This window comes from Taudactylus pleione, unplaced genomic scaffold (assembly GCF_031769625.1).
Source record: "Taudactylus pleione unplaced genomic scaffold, aTauple2 ptg000206l, whole genome shotgun sequence".
Classification (NCBI taxonomy): domain Eukaryota; kingdom Metazoa; phylum Chordata; class Amphibia; order Anura; family Myobatrachidae; genus Taudactylus; species Taudactylus pleione.
Window position 1 is genome coordinate 4228559 of NW_028284608.1, and position 15088 is coordinate 4243646.

Here is a 15088-nt window from a genome sequence, read left to right on the forward strand (position 1 = left end):
CGTAATTTTTAGACTGAGATTTGCCAAGTTTGTATGGCCAGTTGTCTGATTTAAAGTAAATTTCTAAAGTACTGTAGTATCTTTGGACACATGTATCCAGAATCATGAGACCATTGGCATGCCGGGTGACGAAATCCCGGCGCTGGTATCCCGAACCGGGGACAAGATGCCGGCGCCAGAATCCTGACAGGAGGGGAGTTGCTGACGCCGGGATCCCGACAGCCGGCATGCAGATGGGCGCAGGAGGGGGTTAGGCACTAAGGGGAGGAGGGGGGGTTAGGTTTAGGCACTAACGGGTTAAGGTGTGGGGTAGAGAGGGTTAGGGTGCAGAACAGGAGAGTTACAGCTGGGGGTTAAGGAGGGAAGGATAGGGTACTTGCTTCTCCCTGTCGGGATTCTCCGCATCGGGATGCTGCTTTCGGTCTTTTGGGATTTCATACCCAACCCCCTCTGTGTATCCTGAAAAACATGGTGACCTCATTATTGGCGTTCCGTTAGGATAGGTAGCCCTTGGTCATAATGAGACCAGCAATGACTCTTCTCATATGGTTAAAGTTGGAATATTTCTTCCCATGTTCTAACCAACTCTTAACTGTGATTTCTAAGCTTATATTATGGTCCACAACCACTTGCAATTTCCATGATGAGGTGAAGAAATTTTCTTTTTACTCTTTTTTTTTTTTTTTTTTTTTTTTTAAATACAATTTTAAGTCTTGAAAAGCACATACACCCCACATACACAGCGCACAATAGTGCGTACACACTGGACAATGGACAGTTTGTCGTTCCAATTCATCTAATATCGTCAAATCGCCCAATTTATCGTCTGGTGTGTACCCAGCTTAAGAAAAGCATAAATGAAGGTTCTGTCGGGAGTTTTTGTTTAATAAAAATACTGTTTCACGTTGAGTTGTTTTGTTTTGTTTTTTTTGTTACATGTGGACTGCATGTTGGTACCAGCAGGCCCTGGATGCCAGTTTCTCCAAGTGCAAGCATGCCATGGCTGGGACCTGTAGTTCACCCAAAAAAAAAAAATCAACGTTATTATATTAAACAACTTATTACCGTATACCCACTGCTAAAGTGTGTGGGAAGAACTGGCCCACTCTCCCAAGGGAATACAGGGCCTGAATAAGACCCGGACGTTATTTGCGGCCGCTCGCTTTCAAAAAGGGGCCGGATATTTAAATTGAGCACTTGCTCTTTGCGGTGTGAGGACGCCTCTATGTCTGTGCGAGCGTCCGCTAAATGCGTTCGCTATTTTTTCAAGACGCCCCTTTGCCGTTCGCAAATCACGTCATCTCCTGTTTTTATTAGATTAATCGGGAACATCGAACGGCGTCTCAACTGCTCGCAGCGCTTGAGGTAGGAATTACTTCCCGTAATCACTGCGAGCAGTTCAGGCTAAAAGACAACCAAGTGACGTGATCTATGACGCTCCTTTGCTAATTATGCACTCCCATTAAACGCCCTTTTGACCGTTAGGCACGCCTGCGTTCGCACAACCACTCCCCCATTTTCAAGCACCTTCCCCCGTTACCACCCACAAACGGCACATCCTGTCACTCAAAATAGCAGCCCCTCGCTGTTTTATGAGCGCACGATTTCCGACCACAATGACTGGTTTGCTCATGCGCATTGCGAACCATACGCATGCGCAGTTGTGCGACCTTCGCTCAGAGCGAGCGTGCAGACGCTTACGAGCGGGTCTGAATCAGGCCCACAGTCCCATGCTGACTGGCCTTGGTCTAGTTGTACACAATGGTTGGGGAACCCTCTTGCTGCAGGTCTCCCTGCTATAGTGCCTCCGGCCCTGGCTGGCATAGCCTAGTACTTGCAGTAGCAATGTTGAGTGAAGGCCAAACTCAATTGAAATTCGCAGCAATTTGCCTGCCCCCATTAAATATTAAATATGGAAAACGTGTCCAGCTCCCTCCGTGACAGAACACAAGTCTCCTTCCGTTTAGTTAACACTGATTTATACACGGAAATAGGCACATGTTATCACAGAGAGAAACATCCTTTTTTTCTTGTACCTAAACATATTTAACATCCAGAAATACGTATGTTTATATTGTCCCATTAAATATAGATTACAATGCAATCTAATCTGCATTTACAACCTTGCCAGTGATTTAATTCCTGGCCTCACTGAACTATAGTGAGTTTTTGTGTTTTTATGATGGTTATAAAACTCCTTATTTGTTTGTTTAGCACATTACTTTTTTTTTTTTTTTTATTATTATTTTCCAGTCTTGTTCACCAACTGAAGGGAGAAGTTTTGTAAGCTGAGCCAACAGCCAATGCACTGGTTCCTAGTGAATTTATTTGATACATTCATACAGTGGTCTGTCCGTACTGTACCACTTAATGACTGCCTTCATTGTATGTACTGATTCAGCGGCCACTTTATTCGGCACGCTTGCTGCAGTCAAGTGGAAGCAACTCAATCCATAAAAGCATGCAGACATGGTCAAGAGGTTCAGTTGTTGGTGTAGCTATTAATTTGACTGTGGAATGCTTGCTGGTGCCAGACGAGGTGGGTTTAGTATCTCAGAAGTTGTATCTCAGAAGCTGTAATTCTCAGGCCAGAGTTTCCATTCTAGAGTTTTCACAGAGAATGATACACAGTTCCATAGGCAAAAACGCCTGGTCAATGAGAGGTCAGAGGAGACTGTCCACACTGGTTCAAACGGACAAGACAAGTAACCATTACACCGGGTACCACTCCTGTTGGCTAAGAACGGGAAGCCACAGTGGGCATAGAACATCCAAACTGGATGGTTGAAGGTCGGACAAAAATGTCTGGTCTGACGAATACACATTTCTGCTGCCACATACAGATGGTAGGGTCAGAATTTGGCATAAACAATATGAGTCCATGGATCCATTCTGCCTTGTGGCATTAATTCTGGCTGGTTGTGGTATAGCGGTATGGAGAATGTTTTCTCGGTACACAATCCGCCACTTAATATATAAATGCCACAAACTACCTGAGTATTGTTACTGTCCATGTGCTTCTCTTTATGATCAGAGACTATCCATCTTCTAATGATGACTTTCAGCAAGATAATGCACCACGTCACAAAGCACATGTCTTTTTCAAGCTAGCCCTATAAACATGACTGAGCTCAGTGTTCTCCAGTGGCCTCCCCAGTCACATGGTCTCAGTACATAATAAGAATTATAAAAAGTTATCACACAGGAATATAATGAGTCGGTCTGAACTCTGACCCCTCTCACTAGAGTCAGTGATGTCACATAGGGGGTGATTCAATTCAGTGGGATGTCGAAAAGCACCAGGAACAGGTTCCCGGAGCTATTCACTTGTCCCCATCGCGCCCTGCACTCAAGTCGGGGGCGCCTATTGCCTGGTGTTTAGTCGCGGTAACCTGCTTTCTCCGACTAAAGTGCCGTCTACAATGCTGTTAGCAGACACACGCTAAGCCCAAAACCAGTATTGCCGCACTAATTTAGACAGATTTCTGTTCACACCTCAGAAGGGTGCGAGCGGAAATCCTCTAGTCTGGCTTAAAAACGCGGCCAATTGATTAGCCCTGGGAACTCATTCCTGGCACTATTCAACATCGCACTGAATTGAGTCGCCCCCCCATAAGGTTTCTGCATAACACACAGGCCACATAGAGAAATAAAAACATTTTGTAGAGGATAGAAGGTGAAGACGTCCCAAACAGTACAATTGTAGAGATGAAGAGGTAATGCTAAGGTTCTATAATAAAATCAAGTGCAGATGAGAGAGAGAGAAGAGCGAGAGTAATACCTCTTTTATATCTGTGGACCAGGTCGCAACCTGGCTGAGACCCCTTATAGACAGGAGGCCTGACCCGGCACTAATGGAGCAAGTGGAAAAGGGGTATAACACTGCTGCTTCTACTCTGGTTACTGCTGGGTCGACCTGGGTTGGGGCTTTTAGTAAAAGGGGCAAAATAAAGAAAAACTTGAGTCCAGTGACCCGGGAATCCAACATGGGTAGCTTCCAGGGTGTTCCCAGGAAGGATCCGGGTTAAGGGGCAGTGTATATGAGCATGAAAGGGTTTTGTCCCGGGTCTGACCCAGTTTGGAAGCATGTCCCAAATCACGGATCAGACCCAGGACTTAGGTGTAAGAGGGGGTGCGAGAGGAGGAGAAAGAGTGGGTAGTGTGCTAAAAGAGAGAAAAGATAATATAATCCTTTCTGTCAGGTTTCAGTCTAAAGGCCCCTACACACTAGACGATATCTTTTAACGATTTGCCCGATTCCAACGCATCGGAACGACAAATCGTTCATATTGTCCAGTGTAGAATATAATTACATAAATATGCGCTGGAACCAATGTTCCAACATATAAAGTCTACAATGCTTATCAGTAAAAAAAATTCCGCTGCTGGTTATGGGAAATACAGGGGACCTCTACTCATTTTGTCCCCTGTATTTTCACAACCAGGACCTGCTCGCTGAGCTCAGTGCTGGCTGTGCTAAATACAGGGGACCCCTATGTCTTTTGTTCGCCGTAATAGAAAACCAGGTCTGGGGGACCCCTATGTCTTTTGTTTGTCGTAATAGAAAACCAGGACTGGCTCTGAAAAGTTCAGGGCTTATTCTGCTTTTAAGGAGGGGGGGACCCCCCACGTCATTTTTTTTATTTGAACACTTTACAAGCTTTTACACAGATGCATGCACGGATCTCACTGATGTATGCATGCATCTGTGTCTCATAGTACAGCCCCCTATTTAAATTTAGCAGAAATCTTTAAGATGGTCCTAATGTGTTTTGGCGAGCAAACGATGTATATAATATATCATTTGTTTGTTGGTAAAATGCACAGTGTGTATGCTCTATATCGTTAGTCCGGGAGTTTAGGGGAAATCGATGACGATATTGCATCATTTGCAAGTTTAATGTGTACCCAGCTTTATGGTTATTTCACACGACAATGCAGTGTGAATTGAGCAAAGTGTTGCACGATTGACCTTGGCTTTTTTTTTGTTTGTTTGTTTATGTTCCGTATGTCCCAAAGCCTATATTTTAGTACTTCCAAGCAGTAGTTATTTCGGCAGTTTGCTATAAGTTATACGACCCCCAGGCTCCCCAGCTAAAACACCATGTGTGTCACCGATGCTTCCCCTGACCTGACTGAGCATCACTGATAGAAGTGCTATGCGCAAACAATAGATCACAGAAGCTACCAGCAACACGTGTGTCAAATGTTAATCTCTTAATGAATGTTACAATATGTTTGTGTTTTTTAGTTTTTCTTTTGAAGCTGGGTTTTTGTGGGGGAGGTTTTTTTTAACCTTTTATACAATCACATCCTCTTTAGATTATAATAATTTTGCATAGTCATAATTACACACTCTATTTATAAAACATAATTCATACAAGTTTCACCCACACAAGCGCTGCTAAGTTATATAGGAGGCATCTTATACTATCGCCAGCAAACCTACAGTATGGAAGATCCCATCCAATATGTAGCTAAATGCTAAGGCTGGTTGCCTGCTTATCCTGCACTATTGTAGCACATTAAGTTAGATGCATAATTTTTCATGCATTTTAGAATTTGAAAAACACAGTCAGACTTAATGGCTTCAATTAGAATATGGGCCTGATTCAGACCCTCTCGCAAGCAGCCGCTCGCTCGTACGCGGCCGATGTTATGCAATTGCGCATACATCGCAGTGCGCGAACTAATCCGAGCGGTAGGGAAGCGCTCGCTCGCCCAGCAAAGACAGACCAGTGGAATGAGTGACAGGAGAGGCCGTTTGTGGGTGGTAACAGGGGCAGGGCAGTAGTAACGGGGGAGTGGAGTTGCGAACGCAGGCGTGCCTGAGTGTTTCAACGCCGTTTCACAGTCTCGTGCATAATTAACAGGCAGCGTCATAGTACACGTCACCTAGTTGAATTGTATACTGAAGTGCTCACAGTGCTTGCGGTGGGGTACAGTCAACCGCAAGCGCTGCGGTCTGATCCGATGGTTCCCGATGTACCGATGGTTGTATATACTTTCTGGAGATGACGTTCGCTAGTGGGCGGCTAAAGACAGGCTGGGTGGGCATCTGTAAACACAAAGTGATCACACGACAATACATAGTGGGCATGCTTATGCCTTGCCGTGCGATCGCTTGCTTAGACATCACTTAGCTGAATTTGCATACGCTGGGAGCGAGCGGCCGCATCTAGCGACCGGATCTGAATCAGGTCCTATGTTTGGAAATTTGTTTTTTTTAATACAGAAAATAAAAATATTTCAGTCGGTACAGAGTTGGACGTATCGCTCTTTTCAGAGTGCAACTTGTTTAGGAAAGATGTGTTCTTGTAAATGTGTTCCATCAGGACCTGCACCTAAGCGAATATACGGCTATTGGGAGATGTATTACCTAGTATAGGTTACGTAGAATAGGGCATGTTTGATCACTCCAATTATTTGTTGTTGTTATTGTTATTATTATTATTATAAGATTTCCTTGTTGACGACATTAGTTTTTCCTTCTGACATCAACATGAAAAGATTTAGCTTTGACGTGACGCGCAAATGGGCCACGTAAAGTTGTCTATGAACAAAACCGTTTCCACTTGGGTCAACTCCAGCCACATTAAGTGTCTTTCACTGTGCTTTATTTATTGTCATGTCAAAGCAGACGCTTACCGGGAATTGGGCGTGTTTGAAATTAAAGAATAATTTTTCACATAAATGAAATGGGAACCGTAAAAAATGGGAAAACTTTAATTTTGCGTCAGTAAACAGGGCTTACATCAATTTTTCTGGAGAAACCGGATACAGGTTGAGTCTCCCATACCCAAAATGCTTTGGACCAGGGGTATTTTGGATATCGGAATATTCCGTATTTTGGAATATTTGCATACCATAATGAAATATCTCGGGAATGGGACCCAAATCTAAACACAGAATGCATTTATGTTTCATATACACCTTATACACACAGCCTGCAGGTAATTGAATACAATATTTGTAGTCATTTTGTGCTTTAAACAAAGTTTGTGTACATTGGACCATCAAAAAGCAAGGTTTCACAATCTTAGTCATGCTCAAAAAATTCCATATTTTGGAATATTTGGATATGGGAAACTCAACCTGTAATGCCCCAGGGTTTCCCAAACTTGGTCCTCAAGGCACCCTAACAGTCCAGGTTTTAAAAATATCCATGTTTGTACACAGATGGTATAATCAAACTGTCTGAGGTAATAATTAAGGGCCTGATTCAGATGGACGATATTACAGATGGACGATATGGTTGCTGCTTTTGGCCAGGCTGCTTAAGCTGAAACCTACTTAGACTGGCCATCAGAACTGGACAGCCAGGTCCAAAAAGTTTATAAGTCCGACAACAGACCCTGGGCTCGGCATGCCTACAAAACGGGGGAGACAGGCTACCATTTTGTAGAATGGCCCTTGTGTCCGCCCCCAATCCCACATGCACATGTGCAGAACAGGTCCTGTGCGTGCACAGACCCCCAACAGTCTGAGATTTATGCAAACCATCTCTAAATCAGGTACTAAGTCCAACTGTGCATACCGAACAAAGGTAAGCCGGGTGTCTGGAGCGTATAGCCGCGCGTGGGGGGACGGTTAGGTTTAGGGGCTCCTGTGGGGACTTAGGGTTAGGCCAGGGAAAGGGGGGTTAGGGAAAGGCATCCCTCCAGGAGGGTTAGGTTTAGGCACCCCTGGGGGGAGGTTAGGGTTAGGCCAAGGAAAGGGGGAGTTAGGGACAGGCATCCCCCCGGGAGGGTTAGGTTTAGGGGGAGGGGGGGGGGTTGGGTTAGGCACCCCTAAGGGAGGGTTAGAGGGGGGAGAGGGTTAGGGATAGTTAAAATACTTTCCCTGTCGGGATCTTCAGTCTTCTGCCTTTTGGCGTCGGTATTGCATCCACAGGCTTATGTCCGGTGGTATGTCATACCGATCCCATGACAACATTATCCCATATTTCAGTGGCTCTTTGTATTGTCATGACTATTTGTTCAGCCCACACTTTGGCTCCCTCCAGTTGTATGTAGATAACAAATGCATATTTACCATGCTGTTGATCATCTGGTGTACTCCAATAACCTTTACATTTTTGTTTTATATTTAATAGCCCGGAAGAGTGGTCACACTGGTCGAGGATCCAGAGGTAAATATTTCTTGCACAGTTAAGAGAGAAACGTTTGATATTGTTTCCGTGATCCATACAGACCTGGGGTTTGTGATGTATGTGCAGCTTTTTAACAATCGCTGGTCTAAACTAAATAGCAGGCAACTTGTTGTATGGATGCATGCTGGGGTACAGGCTCATTACTGAACTATTGGATATTGTATGTAGCCCAGTCACCCAGATAAAGGCAGACAGAATGTAATACTGTCACAATCTGCCTAGCAGATAAACAAATTCACATGCAGCCCCGTTTAATTGTTGTTTCACTGATTGTTCTGTCACTTTCTGTGCACTTTACAGTTCATTAAAGTTGTCCTTATCGCACCGTTCCCCCCCCCCCCCTCCTATGTCCAGTCTGTTTGTATGTTTATTCAGATATTAAGCCTCAATTGTCAGGGCTATGGTTTATGCAGTATCTTGTTTTTAATTTTGTGTTATTCTCTTTCTTTTTTTTTTTTTTTTTTTGTTTTGTTTTTTTGCTTTACAGTCATAAATACCACATAAATATACCCGGCGCATGTTATTGTGTTTCAGTGCAAATAACAGTTACCTGAAACCTACCTTTTCCAATGTCCTCGTTCAAATTTTCAGATGCTTTCCGTTATCTAGTAACCCTGTTTGATTTCAAATGGTTAAAACTCTAATGAAGACATACTGTAAATACAATCATTCATAAAATACATATAACCTGCAAAGCATACATAAAACATACAGATGTGTCCTGTTACATCGCGCTACAAACGTGCGCACACATCGCGCCATTCCAATTACCCACAGCAGCGTACCCTATGGTGCGCACTGCGATCGCACATGCAATCCTATGGAGTTGCGAATGCGCTCTGCTAGCGGGTGCACGTCTCGCGCCATACGTAGCACGATTTGCTGCGTATTCACCAAAGATGTAGCAGGACACATCTGTACAATCTAAACACTACTTGTAGCGTGGCAATAAAAAGGTAGCAAAGGCGGGGGTAGGAAAGGATTAGTGGCTACCAAGTAATCCTTAAAGGGTGAAAATACTCTTGTCTTGAGGGTGGTAGAGAAACAAAGGTGGGTTCCATAAGGACATGGCTGCAAACTTTTCCAATGTTCTGAAGCACGCAATCATCTTCTATCCGTCTGCTGTGGCACACTGATCTTCTTTTCAAACTGCAACTCTCTGCAAATCCCTATGTGGTACCCCAGGTGGATTGGGGTGGTGGTGGTGGTGTGTGTGATGGATGTTCTCGCAGGTCCAGTGTTTGATTGTAGTGGGATGTAGGAAGTCCACTATTGCTTCAGCACTCCCTCTTCGGCAGCACTTTTTTTTTTTCTCTTCCTGTTCTCCACACCACACCACAGCAGAGAAGCAAGGGTTCCCCATCGCCAGATACAGTAAGTGCACAACAAGTTTAACTACAATTTTAATAAAGACCCAGCAGGACTCTTTTAAGTCATGTCAATTAATATAAGTACTCTTTATTTGTTATAATTTTATCTTTAAAAAAAGAAAAAAGTTTTAATTCCTTGTAAAGGTAATGACAAACTACACATATGTTGTCCACAGCAAAATTTAAATGCACTAAATAAATCTATAGCTCGCTCACTTAAAATAACACTAAATGTTCTGAAAATTGTTTACACCACTGGTATAAAGTAACTAGCAACCTTTTTAACTAAGTACAATTAACCAGTAATATTATTGTTCTATTCATAAGGAAGGCACAAAATACTGTTACTTACACATAAGGCCATTAACCGAATTACACCAACATACATCTCTTCACTCATCTCAAAATATCTCCCAACCCGACCTCTCCGCTCAGCACAAGATCTGCGTCTCTCATCCCCGCGCGTTACTTGCTCCCATTTACGGTTACATGACTTTCTTCGGGCTGCACCCACTCTATGGAATGCCTTACCACGCACAATAAGACTTACCTCTAGTCTTCAATCCTTCAAGCGTTCCCTGAAAACTCACCTCTTCAGACAAGCTTATCAGATTCCAGAACTGACCACATAACCTTCATAGCTTCCACAGTCCACACATAACCTCACATATTGTCTTTCCTTCACATACCCCTGACATTTGGCCAACATTCCTGTGTGACTGGATCATGCAGCCCACCAAGAAGCTCTGCCTTCTGGCCGGACCAAATTGCAATATATATATAGCACCTATCCTTGTGTATCAATGCCTATTTCCCTATAGATTGTAAGCTTGTGAGCAGGGCCCTCTTACCTCTATGTCTGTCTGTTATTATCCTGTTTTGTTAACTCAAAGCAAGTCCGTGATTGCATAGTACCGTCTTGCAGACAACAACCTTAGTGGGCATTAAGCTCAGCGCTCTTTTGCTGTAAGGCTGCAGTGCCAACACTTTGCCACACGAAAAGTTCCACGATTGCATCTTATACACAGGGCTGCAAGAACATTATGCCAATCACTGTGCCACGAGAAAGTTGCCATATGGCTGCACCATGAGAAGCCATGCAAGTATTTTTTGTTAACGTGTTCAAAAATAATTGATTTATATCTCAACAGGGCTGCGTATGGGGCGTTGCCTATAGGCTCCCAGAGGGAAAGGAGGAAGAAGTGAAAGCCTACCTCGATTTCCGAGAGAAAGGGGGCTACCGGACTACTACCGTTGTCTTTTACCCGAAAGATCCTTCAATAAAACCATTCAACGTGCTTCTGTATATCGGAACGTGTGATAATCCCAACTACCTCGGCCCCGCTCCTCTAGAAGACATCGCAGAACAGATTTTTAATGCCGTCGGGCCCAGTGGGAAAAATACGGAATACCTGTTTGAACTCGCCAACTCACTCAGGAACCTCGTACCGGAAGATGCAGACGAGCATCTTTTTTCTTTAGAAAAGTTAGTGAGGGAACGTCTAGAGAGATACCAAAATATAAATTGTATATAATTTCAGACGCTATATGTGCCATTGCCACAAACTTTCATCCGTAGACATGGGAGATGTGTACAATAGGGTCTAGCTTTTATTTATGCTTAGCTAAAGGAGTTATTGAAATTTATTTAAATTTTATATGCAAATGTTTAGCGCTTTCTTTCGAGTTTTAAAACCCTCGAAGCTTTTAAAACATGGTATTTATTGAGGCCACACTTTAAAAGGTGGAGTATATTTTATCTTCAGTGCTTGCTGATCCGGCAAGTACGAATTGAGGGCCTGATTCAGAGCTGGACGCTATTTGCGGACGCTCGTTCAGAAAAAGGGGCTGTCTATTTAAATTAAGCGCTCGCTCTTTTGCGGTCTGTTGACGCCTCTATGTCTGAACGAGCGAACGAAACATGCGCTCACTATTTTGGAAAAAACGCCCCCTGGCCGCTCGCATCATACGTCATCTCCGCTATTTATTTGATTAATCGAGTACATCGAAAGGCGTATGAACTGCTCGCAGTGCTTGTGGTTGGATTTTCCTACCGCAATAATGCGAGCAGTTCAGGCTAAAAGACAACCAAGTGACGTGGTCAATGACGCTGCTTTGTTAATTATGTACACCCTTAAAATGCCCGTTTTGACCGTTTGGCACGCCTGCGTTCGGATCTCCACTCCCCGTTTTCAAGCATCTTCTCCTGTTACCACCCACAAACGCCTCATTCTGTCACTCAAATTAGCAGGCATTCGCTATTTTGCGAGCACACTATTTTCGACCGCACTGACTGGTTCGCGCATGCGTACTACAACCCATACGCATGCGCAGATGTGCGAACATCACTCGGAGCGAATGAGCAGCCGCTTACGAGCTGCTCTGAATCAAGCCCTGAGTACGGCACAGAATGGTCCTATTTTGCACAAATCCTACTACTGTACGATAAAGCAACTTGAAGAAATATAAAGTGAGCTGTAGCATAACTTGAGAACATTTATCATGCCAAGCAAATTCTCTTCGCTGGTTCAACAGAAAATCCAGTAGATCTGGTCCTTGTAACACATACTCGCATACCATTGTGCATTGAGATAAAATTTTGACTATCATTGAAATGTTTCTCTTTCCACATTTCATAATGTTATTTATCCTTTACACTGTCTTTTTTTTTTTTTTTTTCTTCTTCTGCTTTGCTGAAATCCCTTGTCCCTGTCACTGGCATCCCATCAGCGAGAGATGGTGGCTGCCTGTGGAGAGATTTAGAGACCTGAAGGAATTTTTAAAAGGAAAAAATGTTTGTTACAATGTACATTACATGAAACCTCAATAATGACTTTTGCTAGCCTTAGATTGGTCTGCCCTGCCACTAACTGCATCCAGGGTGCTCCGCGCTCAGGTGGAATTAAGGCCTTGGAGTATATTTACTAAAGTGCGGGTTTTTAGAAGTGGAGTTTTTACCCATAGCAACCAAACAGATTCTACTTATCATTTATCTAGGACTTTCTAAAAGACAGCTAGAATCTGGTTGCTGTGGAGAACAACTCCACTTCTAAAAACCCGCACTGTAGTAAATATATTCCCTGGAGTTCTGACCGTTGGAAGCTGGCAACACACAGAGGCCCTCATTCAGAGGCGGTCGCAAGAAGCGATCGCTCTCTCTGAATGAGGGCGGCCGCTTTTTTTTTTTTTAGTGCGGCGCCCTGGTCGCTAGCTAAGCTGTGGGTTACCACCCACAGCTTAGCGACCGACCAGAGTGATGGATGGTCACGATGGTCAAGACCATCGGGGCTTGCAACGAGACCCTAAGGTTGGGTCTCGGCATCCGCAAGCCCCAGGGAGCTTCCTGCTCTGTTCGAGCAGGAAGCTCCCCACTGACATCACTGATGATGTCAGTGCGGCCACCTACAAAACGGCAAGCGTTCCGTCAGGAACGCCTCCTTTCGTGAAACCACCCCGCCTACAAAACGGGCCGAGCTGTCGATCAACATCGACAGCCGGCCCTTTTGTAGTGAGCTCTGGAGCGAGAGAGTTTCTCTCTCGCTCCGGCGCTTGCGCACGCGCAATGCAGCCGCTGCGCGTGCCCAGGGGATAAACATCGAGCCGGTTGCGAGCGCTCAGCGCTTGCGACCGACTCTGAATGAGGTCCAAAGGCTGAAAGCTGTCATGTAACTTCTACTCTCATGGGCATGTCTGATACTGATCTGATCATGGGGCAAGTGAATAGGTCTACCCAGATCCCATTAGTACAAACAGGTAATGTCTGTAGACGCATGGCAAGCTGCATTTTCTGATTTGAGTGTAAAATTCATACAGAATTCAATCCTTCTCCTCCATCTTGTGTAGTCAAGGGAGGCTGCCAGAAGGGATGGTTTCATCCAAATTTTTGGTCTAAATTAGGTCAAATTGAGCATTAAAGTGGGAAGCCTTAAGCTGGGTACACGCTATATGATAGGTTGGTTAATCTTGCGATCTAGGATGGATCGCAACGACCATCGTATAGTATGTACCCTCAATTCCACCCAAATCATTGTTTGATGAATTGTGTAATTGCATCTCGTGCTGCACATCAGATGGGACGGATGACGCGGTGTAGTTACATTAAGCATGTAACCATATATTGTGTCGTCACAGGGGATTGTGTAGTGTGTACAGCGATGTAATATACCTATGCATAGGGGGAAGGTTTAAGATTAGGTAAATAGTCTCTCGACTATCACACAGGACTATGCTGCGTCCATATGAATTGGGGATGAAATTCCCTTTGTAAATGACAACGATGGCTATAACAGGAGTTTAGTCTATCAAAATACACTTTACAAAACCAGCAAGTCTATTGGAAAGTCTTCATGTTCTAACAGAACATGAGATGTTTGCTTTATTAGCAAAGCACAAGAATTACCCATTTATTTTCCCAATCCTCCAGTCTGATACTAGTGCGGTTTAGGGGTTATTGCCCTTATTGGAGGAAAAGGTCTGAAGTCTCTCCCACGTTTCTCGGAAGTCATTAATGGACCTTTACTTTCAGCTTCCGCAGTTCCAGTGACTGTGTGGTAACCTTTTTACCTCAGAACCTATGCTTGGGACTACGTTTCAATTCACTTTCATTGTCTGTTGATATAAGCTTATATTTATTTGTCGGTAAATAAACGCGCTTCATTCCTCGTGGGAGGAAGGAGACGTAATACTGGCAACAAGGAGTTTACAAGATATAATATGTGGGCAACACAAAGCACATTCTTGCATTAATACCTCTGCTATAGCAATTCAGTCACTGCAATAATCTCTGTTCTCAAATGTCCGTTAATTATTTTAGTATAATAAACTTTTATTTAATGGAGAGCTATATTTGCCCTTGATTCTCTGATTTAGGTTATTTTATTTTGGAAATAAAAATATATATTTGTGGTGAATCTATGGCGCGCTGAGGTTGCTTCTGAGGGTTTTGTGTGTCCAATGGATGTGTTAGCTGTGAGTTGGCCTATCCCTACTTTTGATATTATAAGATGTGAGCAGGTAGAATGTAAGTAATTTGTGGCTTCTTTACACCACACTGTGTTTTAATAAAAGGTAAAGTTTATAAATATAATTCGGATGTAGTTACGATCCCGGCGGTCGGATGCTGGCGCCAGACACCCCACGATAAGGGTTAGGCACTAGAGGGAGGGTTAGGCTGCTGGAAAGGTGGGTTATGGTTAGGGGGAGGGTTAGAGTTTGGACACTTAACCTACTTGGGTCGGGATTCTGACTGTCACTGGATCCCGTACCCAACCCATATATCAACATTAATAGGATTCATTGGGCTCAATCCTGATAGGTGTGAGTTGGGTCCTGCGAGCCGTTCTCCAGGCGAAGCCTGCAAATTACATTTGTAATTCAATTTCAAACTCACAATTGCAGGACCTCTGGTACACTCCTCCTAATGAATAATCACCCACTTGGAGGGGTTTAAATAGCATAATTTGGCCAATAAATACATGTCAGTTTTTAGGTGTTATTCTCTAAAAAGCTCAATAATTGGTTAAGTGAAGTAGGACAGGCAGATGGAGGTGTAAATGACGTGGGAACA

The 15088-nt window shown here is 43.8% G+C and overlaps 1 protein-coding gene across 1 annotated transcript in view; it reads left to right on the forward strand.

The window, feature by feature from the left end:
- Positions 1-14386, forward strand: part of CHAC2 (ChaC glutathione specific gamma-glutamylcyclotransferase 2) — a 33532-nt gene extending 19146 nt beyond the window's left edge. The window contains exons 2-3 of the mRNA XM_088478066.1: positions 8096-8131; positions 10674-14386. Coding sequence (XP_088334192.1) covers positions 8096-8131; positions 10674-11057 — 420 coding nt within the window. The 3' untranslated portion in view covers positions 11058-14386. The remainder of the gene's footprint in view (positions 1-8095; positions 8132-10673) is intronic.
- The last annotated feature ends 702 nt before the right edge of the window (positions 14387-15088 follow it).